The sequence below is a fragment of the Peromyscus leucopus genome, chromosome 9 (assembly GCF_004664715.2).
Source record: "Peromyscus leucopus breed LL Stock chromosome 9, UCI_PerLeu_2.1, whole genome shotgun sequence".
Classification (NCBI taxonomy): Eukaryota; Metazoa; Chordata; class Mammalia; order Rodentia; family Cricetidae; genus Peromyscus; species Peromyscus leucopus.
The window spans coordinates 56,927,423-56,949,078 of NC_051070.1; the positions used below are offsets into that span (position 1 = coordinate 56,927,423).

A 21,656-nucleotide genomic window follows, 5' to 3' on the forward strand; every position below is an offset into this window, starting at 1 on the left:
CTATTTTCCCTCCCAGCCCTGGAACCATCTGTTTCTACAAGTGTCTGAGGCCATTTCTCTGAAAAATAGTGTTTGGAAACTGAAACCTAGGCTTGGTTTGAAAAGCACTGTGACATGGAATTGCTCATTAAGCCCTTTTAGTAAAGACAACTCAAAGTGAAACACCCTCCCCACCCCTTGTAACTCACCCAACCCACCATTTCAAAACAGTCCCTTATTCCATGGTCCTCCCTAGCTTTCCCCTCCCCAGAGTTGGAATACTTTCCCTGACAGTAAGAAGTTCCCATTAATTTCAAGACTTCTCTCCCTTTGCTCAGCTCCCCTGTAGGTAATCGATCCCATCATCCAGTTCTCTCTGTCCCTGGGCTGCCTGCCTGGGCCAGCTCCCCAGCCCTCTAGTCGATCCCTTGGCCCCTACCACCACTTCCGAGAGAAGGAAAGGGGCAAGGGAAGAGAGGAGGCAAAGAGATAGAAGAATGAAACAAAATGTTGTTTCATAATCGAGTTTAAACCAGACCCTGTAAGAAATTACTGTGTTAAAATAATGCTTTTTTTTTTCAAGTATTAACCTTGAGCCAAGCAATGTTCCAAAGAGTTTTTAGCTCATCGTAACAAAACCACTTCACTCAGGCACTAGTACTTCCTCCTTGTTCTAGATGAAAAATCTGAATCGGGAGACCTGTGAGGACAAAATTCTCAAAGAACTAATTTAAAAAGGAAGGAAAAGAGATGGAGAGAACCAACTGTGCAAATCTGTCTCCAATAGTCACTCTTAGTGGCCAAGCCTCTTCTCCATCCCCGGCAGTTTCTTATGAAGTCCAAGACCCTTGGTCCAGTAACTCTACTCTTTTGGCTCAATTAAAAGCAAATACCAGTGTATCATTTATACACAGAAACACTTCACATTAACTTTCAAAATTTCACAATAGTAAAAAAAAAAAAAAATACAGAAATGCCTTAGGTTTCTAGAAGTAGAGGGCTAACTAAACATATTAAAATTTGTTGATAAGTAGACTATCACTCATCTCCAAAAAGGAACAATGAAGCTGGGGACATGGGTCAGGGATAGAACTCTTGCCTACCGTATACAAGGCCCTAGGTTCGATTCCCAGTGTAACAAAATAAGAAAGAAAGAAACATTACCAGGGTGTGATTGATGATGTATACCTGTAATCCTAGCACTTAGGGGGCTGAGACAGGAGGATGACTAGGTCAAGATCATCCTGAGATACATAATACCTTGTCTCAAAAAAATAAATAAAAATTAAAAGAAACTATGTACTGATATATCAACAATGTGGGTGAATCTTAGACATTATGCTGAGGGAAAGAAGTTAGGGAGAAAAAATTAACATACATTAAATACATGAAATTATAGGGAAAGGCAAAATTCATTGAATCTAGGAAAGGGGATGGGTGTCTGATGTGAGAGTTAGACATAGGGTTGACCCAGACAGTGGATTATCTAAAGAAGTGGAAACATGTATCTCAATTGGTATGTGGGTCACATGAGTGTATTTATATGTCAGTACTGTGTGGCTAAAATTTATAAATGTTAAGGTTATTTATATATATACATACTCCCACATCAGACACTCATCTCCTCTCCTAGTTTCAATGAATTTTGCCTACCCTACAATTTCGTGTGTGTGTGTGTGTGTGTGTGTGTGTGTGTGTGTGTGTGTGTGCATATCACCTTAAAGAAGAAGAACTGTATAGAGAGAACAACAGTGGGTCATGCTTGGGGAGTAAGTGGCAACATCTGGTCATTGCTGACACTGGGCTGTGTGTGCAAGGAGGGCTCTTCGACTCCTGGATTTATTCTGCATATCTTAGAGATTTTTCAGTTCTCCCTAGCTCAGGGTTCTGAGCGATGACAAAATGAGGTGCTAGCTTAATAGATTTCAGTTTGGTAAGGGGAAGGTTCTGCATTTCGGTGCCAGAGGTGGGGACTGCAGGTGGGGACTGCAGGTGGGACTCAGTGGAGATGTGAGGCATTCTGGGTAAAATATCGGGGTGACCACGTGGGCAGAGATGAACAGGAGGTCAGTAACAGAAGTAGGTGGAGATAACGACAGACCAGTCTGCTTCACAACTTTGACCTGAGAGAGATGCCCTGCTCTCCAGAGCCCACCATAGATCACACCCTTCACCTCCAGCCTCAGTTTTGGTTTCAGAGCCGGTGTTAGATTGTTGGCGTGTCGCCAACATGCATCCCATTGCCCGTCATGCATCTCACAGACCAGGAGTGAGCTGCTCTGAGAGACATTAGCTTACTTTGTAGGGAAGGGAATTTTGTGGCTGAGGGTCTTCTAGTTCGCATTCCAAGGAGTTCAAGAGAATTGGAAAGAGGCAGCTGGACCAAGACACCCGGGTGTCCAAGCCGATGCATAAACTAGACATTCTTTTAAACCAAAATTACTTAAATATTAGTCTTGACATTTTCCTAGTAGAGAGAAAAAAAACCCACACTTTCTTCTAATTCCAATAAAGGAATTAATTGCACTTTTGCTTACCAAATTAGACAACTTCTTGGGAGGCATGTTTAAAAAAAAACATACAGTCTAAACAATGAAGCATCCCTCCTCTCTCTGGCCAGGCTAGTGTAGGCTGGTATATAGGCTGATGTAGGCTGGTGAGGGCTGGTGTGGGCTGGTGTGGGCTAGTGTAGGCTGGTGCGGGCTGATGTGGGCTGCTGTAGGCTGGGTAACCATGCATTTCAGACTTGAGGCTCACATAGGCCAGTATCTGTGAGGTTTTAAATCTGCATCCAGGGAACTCTGCTCTGTCAGGAGTGGGCTCGGCTCACTCACTGGATGTGGACCCATGTGAGAGATGTGAGCACCAACAGTTAAGTGGGCCAGTCAGGGCCTTACCGATGGATGGGCTTCCAGACAGCCCTGCATTTGACCTTCATGCTCTCTGTCTGGGCCAGGAAGTGGTGGCACTGAGCTGTGAGCATGGGAGCCGCTGAAACTGTGGGTAAAAGAACAAAAAGAAATCCCTACAAAAAAACAAAAACAAAACAAACAAACAAAAAACAGAACAAGAAGGTTAGTGGTTCCTATCAGCTTTCCTGAAATCATGCTTTTGCGTGGGCAATATACCACTCAATTCCTTAAAGTTGGTCCCATTCTCTGTCTCCTCCCGCAGTTCAGAGGTCCAGGGCCCACGATACCAGCTTAATTCCGCCATCAGTTTCCTTACCAGCTATAATGCAGCGGTGACACTTGCTTCTTTTTCATGTCACATGGACTCAGTGAAGTCATGTGTGGAAAAGACCTAGCCGAGCCTGGTCTTGTGCTGCATCCTGCTGGCTAGACTGGGAACCATCCAGAAGGCGCTTTTCACAGGGCACCTGCTCGGCTGGTATTAATTGTTTTGATCTGTGCTCTCAGCCTCTGCATCTTGTCCTCACTTCTGCTACCTCCTCCCACTTCTGTGTCCGTCTCGTTTTGCCAAACTGTTCATTCATCGGCTAGAACACCGTGTGTCCCAAGGCTTGCACTAACTGTTAGAGCATCTGAAATAAATAATATCCACGACAGATTGCCGCACAAGGTTAGGGGATGTGCACGGGGAGGCTGTGGAGAGCCCGGCAGGAGGTACCCCCCGAATCTCAGCTCTTTCATCTCCTCCCTAGGAGATCATCACCTCCATCCTGCTGAGTGGGCGGATAGGGCCCAACATCCAGCTGGCTGAATGCTATGGGCTGAGGCTGAAACACATGAAGTCAGATGAGATCCACTGGCTGCACCCACAGATGACGGTGGGCGAGGTGCAGGACAAGTACGAATGTCTACACGTGGAAGCTGAGTGGAGGTAGGAATGGCACCCTCCCTTCGAGCATTCTCGGGGTTCAGAATCTTCTAGAAAATCGGAGTGGCTTTCTAGACTTAGTCCTCCCACAGTGTCCTGATGCAAGTATTTTCAAAACCTAAGCCAGGCTGACAGCGAATCCCCATCCCAGGATAATACCTAGGCGCAGTCCCAGACCAGATGTGGTTGGTGCCGTGGTGAAGGGGAGCAGAGGGTGGGAAGGGAGGAGAGCCTAGGTCAAAGGCTGGTCTTTGAACTAAGAAAGCTAGTATCCATTGGGGAGAAGAGGTGACAGTCAGAGCTAGCTAGCTGTGAGGCCCAGTGCCTGCTGGCCACCTCTCTGGCATGGTTCTCTCCCTGGTCAAAAGCAGGAAAAGAAACTGTTCTGGATCCATGGACAGAGGCATCATGGGTAGCCCTTGCATGCTGAGGGATAGAGTAGCTTTGGCCCCTCTTAGGAGTCTGGCTTCCCAGTGTCTACCAGAGTCTGTCTTGTTACAGGTATGACCTTCAAATCCGCTACTTGCCAGAAGACTTCATGGAGAGCCTGAAGGAAGACAGGACCACACTGCTCTACTTCTACCAACAGGTGAAAAGACCCCAGTGTCTCATAGCACTTGAAATGCCGAGTCTCATCTGTTCTCTTCGGGGGAGCTAGAAAGATGAGGCCCGGCCTCGTAAAAGGCTTCCCCCTGCAGCTGTTTCTTATGTCCCCAGCTCCTCTTGAGCTTTGGTGTGGCCAGGCAACTGGCTAGTGAAGCCGGAAAAGCAGGTTAGTGCCGAGGCACTAAGGTGTGCTGTCCAGCCCCCTTCTGCCACTGACCACCCTGGTATCCCCGGGACTCCATTTGCATGAAATTTGTTTTCTCCTCTTTAAGTCTAGAAGAAGAATCACGGCATCCGCTTTAGAGAGCTGTTGTGAGGACCAAGTAATGTCCATGGCAGGATGCTGGTGATTGGCCTGAGGAAGAACCAATCACGCTTTGTAGTTCTTACCAATTCTCATGGTGCAAAAGCCCCTGTGGTGGCCGCTTTCAAGCTACCACCTGGCACCCACCAGCTCACACAACTTTTTAAAAGTGTGCTAGCTGGCTCTCTGGAGCTGTCTGAGCCTCCCTCACATACCAGGGGACTAAAGAAGGGCCGGACACAGCCCCTGCACAGAGGAAGCCCGGAAACGGTGGAGACAGAGCAGGTGCCACCAGTTTCTTTCTGATCTTAGCCTGCACCTCCCTTCTTGTTGGCCAGAGGCATTTCTTAAACTCTGAGTGACATCTATAACCACCTACCAACACAGGCGTGGATAAGTTACCAACTTCTCCCCAAAATCTTCCTTCCTTTCTTCCTCCCTCCCTCCCTCCCTCCCCCTCCCCCTTCCCCTTCCTTTCTTCCCTTATATCTATTGCTTACTATGCCCCCCTTCTATTTTTCTTACAATACTAAAGGCTATACCTAGGACATCACACTTGCTAGGCAACTGTTCTTCTACTAAGCCGAATCCTCAGCCATCCCCCCCCCCCACAGCGTCTCATTTTTATTTCATTAGGTATTTTAGACAGGCTCTCCCTATGTAGCCAGGCTGTCCTGGAACTTGCTGTGTAGACCAAGCTGGCCTGGGACTCATAGAGCGTCATCTGCCTCTGTCTCCCAAGTACTGGGATTAAAGGCTCGTGCCACCATGCTGGCTCTCATTAAGTTGACAGACTCCCAAATAGCCTTGAACTTGCAATCCTCCAGCTTCAGCATCCAGAGTAGCTGAGATTACAGGCCTGAACCACGAGGCCTGGCTTTAGTTTTATTAGCTCCAAAATGGTGGTGGGAGGAGGGGATGGAGACACTGGTCCATGCTGGGAAACTGTCTCAGTTGCTTTCCCAATGCTGTAAAGAGGCATCATGACTAGGACAACTTACAGAAGAGTTTATTAGTCTTAGAGGTTCAGAAGGTGGGTCCAAGATCATTATGGTGGTGGGCTTGGCAGCAGGCAGGTAGACATGGTACCGGGGCAGTAGCTGACACCTTACATCCTTATCTACAGGTAAGAGACAGAGAAGGAGAGAGACCCTAGGAATGGTCTGGCCTTTTAAAACATCAAAGCCTTCCTCCAGTGACACACCTCCTCCCACACCACCTAATCCTTCCCAAACAGTTCCTCCAACTGAGGACCAGGCATTCAAATTTATAAGCCTATGGGGGCCCTTCTCATTCAAACCACCTATATAGACACCACGAGAGACACAGCCCAGGAGACATCAGTGTGCTTAGGAAGGCATGAGTCTGACCCTCGGTCTTTCTCCCACCAGCTCCGGAACGACTACATGCAACGCTATGCCAGCAAGGTCAGTGAAGGCATGGCCCTACAGCTGGGATGTCTGGAGCTCAGGTAGGTGATGGAAAGCCCTCTTCGGGGAGAGCGGTGCCGGCTTTGGACATGTTGGCTTGTGTCTCCTCTAGGAAGTGCAAGTGGGTATATGAGAGACAGGGAGAGGAGGAGGGGAGGCTAGCAGCCTGAAGGACTCACCCTCTAGGCTGCATGGTAGACAAGGTCTGAGAAGGGCATTTCCGCTTGGTCTGGTCTCCTCCTCCATCCACCTTGACCTGTCCCTGCCCTTACCTCTGGGCTGTCTGTCTCTCCCACCTGCCCATCACTGCTGCTGTCACTCAGGGCCTGGGTCTAGGAAAGCTCTCATAGATGGGAATCTCAATCTGGGCTGCCTATGGCTGCATCCCAAGCTCCAAGAGGTAATTACGTAATCTGTATGTATGTTAACATACCATTCAACCATGACTTCACAGTGAATGGAGGCGGCATGTGTGCATACTTAATTATAATCAGAGACAGAATGAGTATGTCCCAGTCTTCTACCAGGAGACATTAACTAGGAAGAAGAAAGTTGAACTATTCCTAGAAGGAAGTAAAAGATAATGGGTGAGGTTAGGGTGGGGAACCGGGGCATTTCCAGACACAGGGATCAGAGAACACAAACGCTTTGGTTGAGAACCACAGGGGATGAGATAGTGGAAGCCATCACCATTATGATGGCAGGCTGCTGACATCCTTAGAATGGCATCATTAGAGTAAGACAAAAGGATAGTCTAAGAAGCCAGGCTCTACTTTTAGCTGTCGGATCCCATTGCCATTTGGGGCAGAAGAGGATCCTGTGGCTAAACTTGTGTTCTTAGCCTGGTCTTGACCAAGGCCACAGCATCCTCAGTTTGATACCCATCTGCCACTCTACCTCTCTCTCTGCTCTGCACCCCCATTTACGAAAAAGTAGATTCAACATCTGACTGCACATTGTGGTTACCTGGGAGGTAGATACACTAGAGTCCTACCCTTGGCTCTGTGGTCTACAAGACCTGTGTGGGACCTTGGAAGATGAACTTTTAGTCAGCTTTGGAGGCGGTTTAGATGCAGTTAGTTGACCGGAAATGCTGGAAGACTTTCAGGAATGTTACCAGGGAAACTGACCAAATGTTACTTCCAGTTAGCCCAATATGTTATTCTGGGGGAATTCTGACTCTACCCATAACTTCCAAATAGACTGAAGATAGAACTCTGTTGCCACCTCCATGGGACTGGAGCCTTGGAGAGAGGTTGATGGGCTCCTTGGGGCGGGGGGGGGAGGGGCGCTGTGCCAACAGAAGGTGAAGATTCCATGTTGATTCAAATATCTGAGATTATTAGCCTCTAAAAGAAATCTCATAGCCTTATAATTAGTGGCAGTTGGTCCCAACAAGCAAGGCCCCATGAGCATCACCATAAGGACCTGTCATCTTAGGTGCTCAGAGCTGGTGCACCAGGGATGTCCTGAGGTTGGTTGCTTGTGCCCCTGTCTGTCTTCTGGGTCTGCTCAACACCGCGTACTATAGGAGTCTTCTCAGAAATGAGCCAATTTGGAAAAGCGGCTCTCTTGAACTTCGTATCTGTGGGGCTCATGCCAGACTGTGGTGTCATTTTGAGATTCCAGTAAGGCCCCTGTCCAGATCTGTTGGCAAGTAATTTCATTTTCTTACACTCTCCAACCATCTCCAAACTGGTATTGGTTATAGCCCAAATGCCAAGCATGGTACTCAAGGGCTAGACAACCAGAGAGGTATCTTAGTTGGCTTCTAAAGACAGTCTCATCAAGAGTGCACAGTGTTCTGGAGCCTGTCCCCTAATCACCATAGGAGTGTCCCCAAACCCATACTTGTTTCATGATCCAACATCCTGCCCCATGTGTCCTAAGCCTCAGAAAGAGTCAAGCTCTGACTCTGAGGGCCAGGGAATGTGATGTTCCAGAGGAGATCTACAGAAAATATCTACGCAAACCTAATAGGCTTCTGGGCCCAGTGATTTTCAAATGGAAAGGTAGAATGCAAGGCTTACATGGTGATGTGATGAGTGGATCTTTAAAATCAGATTACTACTATTTCTCACCAAGAGTAAGACTCATTTCTGAAAATCAGACCGTATGGCAGAACCTTCTAGAACTGTGGTTCTTTGCTGAAAGTCATGGGCAATAGTGCCTCATTCTACCAAGATCAAGGGTTGCATAACCTGCCTACAGATAAATGACATCACCAGAAAAAAATAACATATCCTTTCCTGGCTTAAAAATGTATGACATGAGCATAAGACAGGAGACTGTTGACATCAAGCCTCAGGGGACCAGGTTCCTGTTGAGAAGAATTGGGCTGGCTGGGAAGAACAAAGAGTCTAAAGTGGGATGCCTGAACAGGACTCTTAAGTTTTCACTTGCTGTGCTGCTCTTGACAAGTTACTTAACCTCTCTGTGCCCTGATTTCTTCATCCTTAAAACAAGAATGATGTTAGCAATAACAATCTTGGAGGGCTGTTAGGAAACATGAGTTTTTAGTTAATATATTTACAGTCTTTAAAACAAGGACAGGGACAGATGTGTTCTGGAATTCGTTGTTTATTCATTGAATGTGTAAGGGGTCTGGGATCTGGAGAGTCCCAAAGAGAGGGTGAGGGGCCAGGAGGAGGTCCGAGGCCCTGGCAGGCACCCAAAGGGTGGCCAGGATGGAAGAGAACTCTGCGAGGGAGAGCAGGTAGCCTACCTCTGTCTCCGTGCCAAGTGGGCAGGCTGGAGCCCCTTCTTATTACTATTAATTATAGTTGTGGTATAGGATTTCACGTGTGCCAGGCATGTGCTCTAGCACCGGAAGAGACCCCTGGGCCCCAGTCTACTCACTTTTGTTATCTAGAGAAGTTGTAGGTCCACAGCAAAGATGAGCAGAAGGCACAGGGATTTCTCATGACTCCTGGGCCCCGAACATCCACAACTTTCCTGACTGTGAGTGTCCCTCAAGAGCAGAGTGATTCCTACGGTCGATGATTATCCACACATGTACCTGTGCCCCCCAAAGCCCACAGCTCACATCAAGGTTTCCCTCAGTGTCACACACTCTGAGTGTGGACGAAGGCGTGTGGCCACTATCGAAACGCCACGCGAGAGTTTCACTGCTTTGAACAACGGCTTGCCTCTCCCTCCCGGGCCAACACTCATCTTTTTAGTGTTGTCATGGCGACATGACTGTCACACAGCTGAAATGATAGCCAACTGACGCTGATTTGTTTGTTATTTATAGAGGAGTTCTTTATAGATGCCAAATACATCACTTTGTGTAAATATCCCACTACAAGTTAAAATATGAAGTTCATGGGCCATATGCTAGAAATTAGTCAGAAAGACCAAGTAACTTATCTTCTTTGACCTGAGGCTACCAGGAATATTTCCCATACCCAGCGCAGCAACTGAATTTTCTGAACCGAAGAATCATGGTGAATGTGTCACCCAGGATTTGTTAGGTAGTGACTGACAGGTTAAGATTAGGATTAAAGAAAGAATACTCACCTTGCTTTGATTCAGAAGGAACTTATCCTTGTGGTTAACCTATAAATGTTGATAGCAAGTTAACATTTTTATTACTGCCAACTGGATTTGGCGTGTCTTTATTTTCTTTATTCCTGGGGATTGAGGGTGGATCTGTCATGAGTCTGCACCGGCCCGTAGACTACTGCCATCTAGCGTTTGCTTCTCAGAATTGCAGGCTCAGCCTGGGGAGAGCCAGCCAGTACTGGAGGCACTCTAAGCAGATCTCAGCACAGGGTCCCTGGGGAGAGCAGGGTCTCTAAGGACCCTCCAGACCTCCGAATGATGCATGACGGATCCAAACATTGGAAGCATAGGACTGAAGCACAGTCGAGTTACTAGAAACTTCTGTCCATGGTGATTCTATGACCAGTTTGCAGGACACGGAAGAAAGGGGCCATCAGGGACAGAAGGAGTGAGCTATGAAAACTGCATGTCAGGAGACTAGGGCTATCTGAGCCTCCTTTTCCTAATTCAATACTATTCTATTCACTGCTTTCTGAAACATTCTAAAAAACGCTGCTGGTTTGGGGTCTCATCCCAACACGTGTTTGCCCTTTTGCTTAGCAGAAGGTTTTCATTTCTGGCACAGGGTGTTATGTATCTCAAGTTACTGTGAAACTCACTCTGTGTCCGAGGACAACCTTGAATTCCTGATCCTCCTCCCTCTACCTCCAAAGTGCAGGGATAACAGGGGTGCAGTGCACCACTATACCTAGGTCAAAGCTCCTCAAAAATACTGCTCAAATGTTTTGTATACATATTTCCTTTATCACAAATCTCAAATCCCATTCATTCATTCATTCATTCATCCCACAAGGACTGTATCCCCAAAGTGACCTTAAGGGACCACACTCACTTGCTCCGGGAGGACAGTCTCTTCGTAGGATTCATCCACTCTGACTGGCATACTTTTTTGTTCCCCTCTTCAGCCTGAGAAAGACTCCATTTTTAAGTTTTGTTTTTGATTGACACATCATAATTATCTGCATTCATCAACATATATGATTTCTTTATGGTAAGAATGTCCACAATCCTTTCCTGTTGCCTTTGGAATATTACATTGTTATTAGTTTCAGTTACCCCACTGTGCAGCAGAGCGCACAGCTGATTTCTCTTCCCACACTTTACCATTACAAGGTGGTCAAGGTGGGGGGTAAATGCTTTCTGTATTTGGGCAACTTCTTTAAATTGTGTAAGTCAGTTCTACCTGCCCAGCTTTATCTGCAGAGGGGATTTTAAAGCAGGTCTAGGAAGCATTTATTTAAGGAAATGATCATCCACTCCTCCTGATGAGCCAGCCCAAGAGTCTCTTCATCTTGAAGGCTTTTCTGTCCCCCTGCCTTGGCTCATGTATCTTCCCACCAGCTAGACTCTGACATCTTCCAGAGCCTCGACTTTAGGTTAGTAGTTCTGTCTATGCTGGCAAATAAAAACTTTAGTGACTTGGTGTCTTAGTTTTTTGAATCCTTTGCAATCTCAAATCCCATCCCTGGTGGTATACCTCATCCAACAAAGCCACACCTCTTCATCCTTTCCAAACAGTTCCACCAACTGGAGACCAAGTATTCAAACATGTGAGCCCATGGGAACCATTCTTATTCAAAATACCACATTTCTGTCCTCAGTCCCCATAGGCTTGTGGTCATATCACAGTGCAAAATGCACTTAGTCCAACTTCAAAAGTTCCCATAATCTATTACAGTTTCAACACAGTTTAAAAGTTCAGAGTCTTCTGAGACTCAAGGCACTCTTTTAACTGTAACCACATATAAAATAAAAAAGCAAATGACACATTTCCAACATATGATGGAACTGAATATACATTACCATCCCAAACTGGAGGAAAGGGGGCACAGTGAGGAAATACTGGACCAAAGCAAGACTGAAAACTAGCGGGGCAAACTCCAAATCTTGTCGCTCTGTGTCTAATGTCAGAGGGCCTAGGCGGCTCTACCCCTCTGGATCTGCTGACTACAGCATGCTTCTCTCCCTTGGGCTGTTTCCACTCCCCGCATTGCCGCTCTGCCTGACAGATTCTCATGGCTCTCAAATCTCCAATATGTTGGGATCTCCAGAGCAATCCGGCTTCACTTTCATAGCTTCATGCATTGGCTTTCCAGTGCCTCCATGCAGGACATCCACACTACACACCTGGCTTCAGCGGCTTTCCTTAACCGTGGAGGAAGATTCCACAGCCCCTTTACTCACGTGTCCTTCACGACTCTGAGTCCAGGACCATGTGGACAACACTGCCAAGTCTGGCTTCCGGTGTGGACAGACCCTCGCCCCTTGAACCACATCTGCAAGAGATCTCCTGTATTGTTGCTTTTCAGTGGCAGAAAATTCCCCAGACCTTTCCTTTTTACAAGTTGGAAGCTGAGCTATGTATGGTCTTCCCAGAGAGCAACGTCTGTCTCTTTATTCTATTTCATGTCAGGCCTCTCCTTAGCTCTTTCAGTACAAGCATTGGCTCCAACGTTAAGTTTCCTGGTCCTCTTTTTCTCTTTAAACCCTATATTGTGTATTTCTTTTTGCCCTGCTTGCTCCTTTTCATTGCAGATCTGTATGAGACTGCTTACTAATAACCATGTGACAGAGTCAATATTAGGCTGTCTTGAAATCTCCTCTACCAAGGAAATTAATCCAGTACTTTTTAATTTAACCTCAGGCAGATTCCTAGGACAAGGGAAGAAAGCAACCTCATTTTTTTGTCAAAATATCACAAGAATGGTCTCTAGCCACATCACCAATATTGTTCTCCTCTGAAACCTCTTGAGCTGGTGGTCTTCTATGGTCCACATGGCTCTCAGCACTATGGTCTTCCAAGCTCCTACTAGGATGGCCCATTAGGCTTCACTTAAAGCATCCAACTGCTTTCCTAGTTCAAAGTCCTAACATTTCCCACATTCCTCCAAAAAGCAGCATAGTTAGGCCTGTCATAACAATACTCCATTTCTAATACCAACTTAGTTTGACTTAGTTTTTTTTTTAATTTCTGTGATGAAACACCATGATCAAGACAACTAATAAAAGAAAGCATTTAATTTGGGCTTATAGTTGAGAGGGCTTGCAGTTAAGTCCAGGAACAGCTGAGAACTCACACCTTGATCCACAATCACAAGGCAGAGAGAACACTGGGAATATTGAGAGTCTTTTGAAACCTTAAAGCCTGCCTCCGGTGACACACCTCCTCCAACAAAACCACACCTCCCAGTCCTTCCCAAAGAGTTCCACCAACTGAGGACCAAGTATTCAAACATAGGAACCTATGGGGACCATTATCAAACCACCGCATATGGTAATTCAGAAAGAACTAAAATCCTCTTTTTCGGTTCCTTGACAATCAACATTTGTACTGTTAGAATACAGCTGTGTGAAGCAAGCCAGGGTGTGCATTACCTCGGGCACATGTTGTAGCTCACTCAGTCCACAGTAAGTGTGAACATCCACACAGTCTAGAAGAGTAAAGTGGCAATTAACGAGGTAATCCCATGTAGTTTATCTGGTAGTTAAAAGAGGTTTATTTCGGAGTAACTTACAACCAGTAAAGGGGTTGGTTACAGGATCCAGGAGAGGTGAGATGCAGTCCAGTGTGGTTCTCTGGAGAACTTTGACTTGGTCTGCAATCCAGCACCCAGGATCATGAGGAGCCAAGACAGAGTCGGCACGTACACATCTCAGGTCTTAAGGGGTCTCCTGTCTTGGCCATGCCCCAAGGGCAGGTCATAGATAGCTGTGGCAGTTACCTGCTGCCTCACTAGGGGTAGTGCTTCAAGGTCAAAGCTGCAACAGCTACCCACCACAGAACAGTCCTGGGAAGTTTGCTCTGAGGTTTTCTAGGGATGTGATGGAAGCAGGTATCACTAGCTTGGGAAACTTTTAAAGCTGCCATGATTGACCCTAGAACTTAACCACAGGGAACCTTAGATAGGTGGTGGAGGCACCCTGGACATGCCCCTTATATCTCATAGTTGAAGCTCCTCCTGCTACCCAGCCATCCTGTGATTTCCAAATTTTCAGACCTGCCCTACATAGGCTCCCCCGACTTCTCAGGCACTGCTCTATCCAGAGAGAAGTGGAGGAGGGGAAGAGCCATGGTGTTTTATTTCCTGAGTGCTCTCCTCATTTAGGGACATTCAGGGCTGGGTAATTTCTTGTCATGATGAGCTCTACATGTATCCACACTCTAGTACACATCTCCAGATGTTGTCAGCACCATGTGGAGCAACAAAAAGCAGCCCCAGATATAGATAAGTGTTCCAGACTGTGGAGGATAGTGTCAAGTTGCCCCCATTGAGGACACTTGAGCCCATGCAAGGCTATACAATGAGAATTTGTTTAGTAAATTAAACATATACAGCACAACTACAGATTTTAGTTTAGGCTAGTTTTGAGGCAGGGACTCACTCTGTAGCCCAGGCTCACCTGGAGCACATTATATAGTTCAGGCTAGCCCCAGACTTTTGACACTTTTGCTACATGCTAAGATTCTAGGTATAACCATATTCTTTGTTTCATTTCCTGGCTTCCTTTCATTTGACATGGTTTAAGACTTTCTACCTTTTTTCTTTGCTTGGAAAAAGGTAGGCTAGAGGTATATTCCAATATTGTTAACTAGAATTCAGTAATATTCCCCAGGCAATGATGAATTGTCCCCACCATACCATACTCAGCCAAACATGTCCCTCGTTGATTAAGAAAAATAAAATGAGAGATCTTTAATTTTCTACCCTACTGCATCCCATCCCACGACATTTTAAACACATTCAATGGGGAGGCTCCTGTTGCACTGTACCTTTCTCACTATGGACCCATTCTCCAATCTGTCTCTTACTTTGTGTCTCTTTTTTCTTCTATGTCAAACAGTGAAAACAAATGCAGATAATGGCCTGGTGTGTGTGTGTGTGTGTGTGTGTGTGTGTGTGTGTGTGTGTGTGTAAGGTGGAAGAGGACCTTACATAAATGACTTCTGCGTGAAGTTTATATAACGACATTTCCTTCATATATATGACATCGTAGAAAAGAGTTAACCTTAGTCTTCATAGCTCCAGGGGATCACTAAGAGGAAGGAACAGGGCAGTCCATGAAGTACACATGTAATGGTGGATAGACTTCCTCTGAAGACCATGACCTTGGGATGTTTACATAGCCACTGGTCTCACGACACTCATTATCTTAAATTTTTTCATGTAAACAAGTAATACTAACTTAATATGGAATGCTGAGAACATGCAGGAAAGATAAAGAAAAAAAAAACCTCCCTAAAAGTATCTAAAATTTACTTAAGCAGGGGTGACCTTGTCAATAGGCAATTCTATTCAGAAGGTTGGTTTTCTACCATTAATATTAATATCCATCAAGAGGTAACCATTTCTATTGCTTTGTAGTATATTTGAGAGTATACTCAAAGGTACTGAGTCTTAAAAACTGTTAAGGACGGGGCAGTCCATGTTGGATGTTGGAGGCGGGACATGTTTCTCCTGTGATTCATGGTGTAGTTGTTTTTTTCTTTGCCCAGAGTATGGAAATACTTCCTTGGAATCCTTAGTTTTTAAACAGTGTTATTTATATTTATCTTTTAACTGATCAAGAATAAACATTGTGGGATCTGGAGAGATGTCTCAGGAATTAAGCATGCTTACTGTTCTACTAAAGAACCAAAATTCAGATCTCTTGCCTACACTGAGCCCCTCACAGAGACCTATAAACTCTAGCTGCAAGGGATCTGGCGCCCTCTTCTGGCCTCCATAGGCAACAGTGTGCACGCATGCACATGCTAGCACACGCACAGACACAAATCTTAAAATAAATATTCTAGACAAAGCATGAGGCTAGAGCATTTCTATGTTCCGGTTAGCTAAGTGCACTGTTCCAGAGTCCTGAGTACCACTTGACTGCTTGCAGTGTTACTGCAGAAGTATCTCCAGGTATCTGTGGCCATCTTCATTAAGGGGACCTGAGTGACTATAATGTCAGATCAAGAGTAGGACAAAGTCTACAATAGCTGATGATTGATTCCTAGTCACAGTGGCCTTGACAGTGTAGGAAGTCTGGTGTACTTGAGGGCATTGTCTATTTCATTTCATATTAAAAACCGCAATTGCTACAAGTAAGCTCTTATCATAATTTATACTATTATACTCTGTAGTATTATTTATAGTGTAGTACTTGTTACTTTATATAGCCATAATACATAGTATATATAGTCATATAGCATATGTTACTATATAGATGCATTTCTTAAAGATGGGAAATTTTTACATTATCTAGCAATAGGATTATTAATTATTTTCATTTTTTCCTGTGAGTTCTAAAGTTTTATATGTACTACAGTTAATTATCTAGATGGAAATACAAACATATACACCCACACTGGAAGGTGATGTCCCTGGACTGAAAGCGTGAGGGCCAGCTGCCCTAGATTATTTGGTTTTAGACAGGTTATACGCACACATGCATATGGAGGGGTGTGTAAGAGGTCATCTTATTGGAGTCACTTCTCTCCTTCTATCATGTGTGTCCTGGGGACCACATATGGGTCTTCAGGCTTGGTGGCAAGTGCCACCACCCTCAGAGCCCAAGGGTTGTTTGTTTTTACTGATACCGATAGAACTCTTTTCTCACTTGGTTACATCACTGTGAAACCCAAGGGCTAGAACCCCAAAGCACAAGGCTAGAGTCTCCAAGGAATGAAGTTTGTGGGCTTCCTCTTTTCTTGCAGTTTCATGAATGTCTGGTTTTATTACTCGTTGAATCTTGCCCTCCTCCCCCTGAACCCCCCACCCCTCACCCCCTGCTCCCGTGGCCCCTACATCTGGTAGAGAAAGGTGCTTGAAGGCCAACACATGGAACTAGATGTCCTTCTCTGAGGGCTTCGCCCTCCAGCTATCCAGCCTTCCTCAAGCCATGTCTCCCTCTCTCCCCAGGAGATTCTTCAAGGACATGCCTCACAATGCGTTGGACAAAAAGTCCAATTTTGAACTCCTGGAGTAAGTTCTACGTCCAGCATAGCTTCCCCCACCCCTTCCCCAGTGTCCTGCTGTCCTGTCCACCTGTCCATCTCCCCAGCCCAGAACCCTAGGACCCAGTTCCCTGGTCTCCAAGCCTTCTCACCTCCTTTTGGTTGGTCAGAAGTCCAGTGTGTGTGTCGAATGCGGCTTCTGTTTCCCTTCTTTCAGAAAAGAAGTGGGTTTGGACCTGTTTTTCCCAAAGCAGATGCAGGAAAACTTAAAGGTGAGGGAAGCAGAGGGGAAGGAATCCAGTGAGCCCTGCTCAGTGTCTGTCCTGGGAAAAGAACCAGAGGGATGGGAAGAGGAGAATCTACGGCCTTGGGCTACCTGACATAAGGCAGCTGATGCGTGTGGTAGGCCCTCCGGGCCTGGGGATCAGGATGAGGTGCACCTGGCTCCAGACTGCCTTAGAGGCTTGATTCATTTTATGACCTGGCTCATGGGAGTCCATGTCTCCTGCCTTCCGTCCCAGGGTTAGGGTGAGCTTCCGCAGAGACAGTTGTGAGCTTTAGGGAATGCGTGTGGGCTTCTGTGGCGGTGGGGACCCATGTGGCAGCAGTGGGCAGCCTCTCCACAAGACCCTAAGGCAGGAACCTGAACTGACTCAGCACTGCCCAACCCCCTCCCAGCCTAAGCAGTTCCGGAAGATGATCCAGCAGACCTTCCAGCAGTATGCATCACTCCGGGAGGAAGAGTGTGTTATGAAGTTCTTCAATACCCTGGCAGGCTTTGCCAACATCGACCAAGAGACCTACCGCTGCGAACTCATTGTAATGGCCTCTTCTTCTTCACTTCACCCTGCCTGACCTCCAGGCTTCTGGGATGGGACTCCAGGGGTCCAGTGTGGGGGGAAAGAGGAAGGTGGGCGGGATAGAAAAGCGATGGGAAGAGGTGAACTGTACAGTGGAGTTTAAGATGAGAGGGCTGGAGAGATGGTGGTGTGAGTCTACTTTAATGAGATGTTCTTCAAGTTTCTGAATAGGGCTGGGCGGCACGGGAAACTGACCCCCCTTTCTCCTTTTATTCCAGCAAGGATGGAACATTACCGTGGATCTAGTCATTGGCCCTAAAGGCATCCGTCAGCTGACTAGTCAAGATACAAAGGTAGAGAGAGCCCAAGAGCGAGTCTCACTTCGCTCTGGCTCAGAGGTCTTTCCCTCTTCCCTGGCTCCTCTTCTGCCTCCCCAACAGCTCTTCTCCCCGTCCCCCATTGCTCAGGGCAGACTTTATAAGGCCATGCCCTTGGTGTAGATTCGTTGAGAGGATCTGGGGATAGCAGCATGTGTCAGATGGGTCATTACTGACCATGATGCTGCTGCACAAAGTAGGGGAAGAGTGAGAGAGTGCCATTGCTGTTCTTGTGATGCATAATGAAGAGACTCTCCCAGGACTCCCTGGGAACCTGGGCTCAGTTCGGGCTCTACCGCCAATTTGACATAGGCTCTTGACAAGAGGACCTTCCTCCCTTCCTCTTCCCCAATGCGAACATCTTGGGCTTCTGAGATGGACCTTCCAGCCGCATTCTCTCCATCCTTCAAAGAGACTCCCCGCTCCCCACCCCTCATCCTCACCCCCATCTTGGCCGAAGTCTTTGATCAGATCCTGGGGTTGAATGGTCTTCAATTCTCTTCTCTTTTGCAGCCCACCTGCCTGGCTGAGTTCAAGCAGATCAAGTCTATCAGGTGCCTCCCATTGGAAGAGGGCCAGGCCGTCTTGCAACTGGGCATCGAGGGTGCCCCCCAGGTGAGCATCTCTGGGGGACCTGGGAGCTCTGTGGGTGAGATTTATTCAATTCAGCCTGTCAAGTCCAGCAGGGACTAGAGATTCTGTTGACAGATCTTATTAAGAAAACTGTACCCATGACTGGCAAGATAAAGGCACCTACCACCACGCCCAATAATCTAAATTCAATCCCCTGGCCCCAGCCCATGTAGTGGAAGGAGAGAAATGACTTGTATGAATTGTCCTCTGGCCACTGTGTTCACACAGTAACGACTTTGTGTCCTCTCTTCTCCACACCCTAATAAATAAATAAGTATAAACCAAAAATTAAACTCTACCCAATATCCAAACAAGGTTCTATGATAATGATAAGATTTAAAGAAACATGAAAATTATTTCTTTATTTTCAGGAAAGAAGTAGAAAAGGCTTTAGGGTAGGTAGAGGCAGCTGAAAATAAGGTACAGAGCAGAAGTCAAACATTTAGCAAATCAGCATTGATTTAGAAATCAAGATCTGAGGGACCTGGGGGCTTTTTTGTAGTTAGAAATATGGGCGAGACCTCAGACCACCAAACATTTGTCTCTCCTCTTAGCAGCCTGTGCTGAGCCCCCAGTCTTATTCAATTCCCGCTTCTTAGTTTCTGTAAAAACATAAGGTCTTGTGCTGTCTGCTCAGAGATCAGAATAAGGGTGACCCAGACTTGGCCTTACGACAAAGAGCGCCGGGTAGGCAGTGGGAGGAATGGCCAGCGTGCCCCCTGGTGGCTGTCTCTCACAACACACACAGTACTCTGGAAATGTGTGGGCGGAATCCCACAGAGGTAGGGCCAGGTCCTGTAACCTCCCAGTGGGATGGATTCCAGCTGAGGCTCTGCTTTCTCACCGGTGACTGGCCTCTTCTCTGCAGTCTTTGTCCATCAAAACCTCGTCCCTGGCAGAGGCTGAGAACATGGCTGACCTCATCGATGGCTACTGCAGGCTGCAGGGAGAACATAAAGGCTCTCTCATCATGAATGCCAAGAAAGGTGGGTTTCTCTTTGGAGATAGAACGGCCTAGAGGTGGAGGGCAGAGGGAACATCAGGCGTTGGCCCTTAAGTGGAAGCAAAGATTTGGGGAGTCTGAGGAGGTGCTGAGTCAATTCTAGGTGGTCAACTACTGGAAGTAACTTTTGGAGGAGCTGTGCTTGCAGTCGCTGGCATACATATCAGAGCTTTTGCTAGCATGTGGCTGGCTGTTCTGTGTGACCCTGATCGGGGACCGGTCAGGAAATGGGCAAGGCTGGAGCATGTGATATGGGCAGGAGGAAGTTCACAAGGAGGGTTCTAGTGCCAGCCCAAGTAGTTTCCACTGTGGTGCTGACTGACAACCTTAGAAGCAGGCTCCCATCCGCCACCCATTCAGGCCCGCATGCGGCCGGTTCTAACCCTCCCTCCCACTGTTTTCTGCTAGATGGAGAGAAAAGAAACAGCCTGCCTCAGATCCCCACACTGTGAGTATGAGAGGGATGCCAGGCTAGAGACAGAAGCTCAGACTCGACGGGCTAGGGCTGGAAGAGCATGCAGTGAAGGCTCACTTCCCTTGTCTCTGAGAGAATGCCTGAGTGTCAGCCTTTCAGTGTGGTGTGCGGTCCTTCCCAGTCCACACCCATGGGAATGTTCCCTGTTCCACCTGGTGCCGTCTTAAGAAATCGGCTTCTGTCTTTCCTTCCACCCTTACCCTTTGGGGTCCTGGGCTACACCCCCAGCTCACTGACAGTCAGGTTGACTGCTTTTCAAGATCCAGCCAGTGCCGGGTGGGGGGATGGGGGTAAAGAGAGGCTGACTGAGGGGAGCGTTGCGGGGCTCTGAGGTCAGCCAGCTCCCTGCCCTCTTACCTTCTCCTGCAGAAACCTGGAGGCTCGGCGGTCCCACCTCTCAGAAAGCTGTAGCATAGGTAAGCATGCTCACTGTAGCCTTGGCCTCTGCCCCTCCCTCATGCTTCCCCAGTGCCTTGGCTCCCTCTCCTGATGTTGCCAAGCCTTCTCTCCAAGTCACAGTGAACCACCTTCCCCGCCACTTCTCAACAATGGCTCAAAAATACCATCCGGGGCTGGCCTCGAACTCAGAGACCCGCCCTCCTCAACCTCCTGAGCGCTGGTATTAAAGGTGTGCACCACCATCACCTGGCAGAATAGTTTGTACCATGCTACTGTGTTGATCTTGGTCACTTTTCATGGCACAAACATAATGGACTGAATGACTCAAAACCAGTCATTTATTTCTCCCAGCTCTGGAGACAGGCAAGTCCAGTTTCTGCAGATTCTGTCTGGAGAGGCCCTCTTCTGGGTTTGCCTCCTTGCTGTGTGGTCACTCAGTAGAAAGAGCAAGCTTTAGCATCCCTTCCTCGTCTTCTTTTAAGAACACTAATTTATATTAAGAGTCCCTGCCTCATGATGTCATCTAAGACTCATCACTTCCCAGAGACCCACACCAGTCATCATTCTGTAGGGTAGGACTGCAGCATATGGATTTGGGGGAGACGAAAACATCAAGTTAATAAGAGAGTCAAATGGGTAATGTGGTACTTGAAATAATAAAACCACGGGAGTAAGCATGGACTCAAGCTGAGGTGTCTCCAGCTATGTGGCTTTCTTGAATCCTGAGACAGGAGGCTGGACTGGTCAGCATGACCCAGGCCTCACTCACTCCTTTGACTGCCCTGGCTTCCAGGTAGGAGCCATGGCCTATTTCCTGGCTGTGTCCAGTAAAGACACCTGGCCCACGGGCCCCTTTCTGTCATTACAGAATCAGACATCTATGCAGAGATTCCCGATGAGACCCTGCGAAGGCCAGGAGGTAGGTTCTTGTAGAGTCTGTGACCCCACCCACCATGGTGACCACAGTCAGGGCCCCCAGGAAGTGACATCATGAGGACTCCTGGGACACCTCAGGGGAAACCTTTATTCTCATCTACATGTGCTCTGACAGAGAAAGCCTGAGGGACCCTTGGTTGAAAGATTCTACACAGATTGGCCTTACGTGGGCCTGTGTAGCTCAGTGAGGACCTTAAGAATGTAGACCCAGGGAGCAGGGAGCAGGGTGATAGATCTCCCTGGATCTGAGACAATGGAACAAGTCAGATGCTGTTTCCCAGCTAAGCCCTGGGATCTTTGCTGTTGAATACTCAGTTCTCCCTGGGGAGACCAACTGGACTCAGGATTCTGAGACACCCCCACCCCTCCG

The 21,656-nt window shown here is 47.2% G+C and overlaps 1 protein-coding gene across 3 annotated transcripts in view; it reads left to right on the top strand.

The window, feature by feature from the left end:
• Ptk2b (protein tyrosine kinase 2 beta) overlaps positions 1 to 21,656 on the top strand; it is a 127,137-nt gene that overhangs the window by 84,215 nt on the left and 21,266 nt on the right. For all 3 annotated transcript variants that reach the window (XM_028890027.2, XM_028890028.2, XM_037208443.1), the window contains exons 3-14: positions 3,644 to 3,822; positions 4,321 to 4,408; positions 6,121 to 6,200; positions 16,629 to 16,691; positions 16,881 to 16,935; positions 17,342 to 17,482; positions 17,742 to 17,816; positions 18,354 to 18,455; positions 19,342 to 19,459; positions 19,885 to 19,924; positions 20,321 to 20,367; positions 21,219 to 21,269. In XM_028890027.2, coding sequence (XP_028745860.1) covers positions 3,644 to 3,822; positions 4,321 to 4,408; positions 6,121 to 6,200; positions 16,629 to 16,691; positions 16,881 to 16,935; positions 17,342 to 17,482; positions 17,742 to 17,816; positions 18,354 to 18,455; positions 19,342 to 19,459; positions 19,885 to 19,924; positions 20,321 to 20,367; positions 21,219 to 21,269 — 1,039 coding nt within the window. The remainder of the gene's footprint in view (positions 1 to 3,643; positions 3,823 to 4,320; positions 4,409 to 6,120; positions 6,201 to 16,628; positions 16,692 to 16,880; positions 16,936 to 17,341; positions 17,483 to 17,741; positions 17,817 to 18,353; positions 18,456 to 19,341; positions 19,460 to 19,884; positions 19,925 to 20,320; positions 20,368 to 21,218; positions 21,270 to 21,656) is intronic.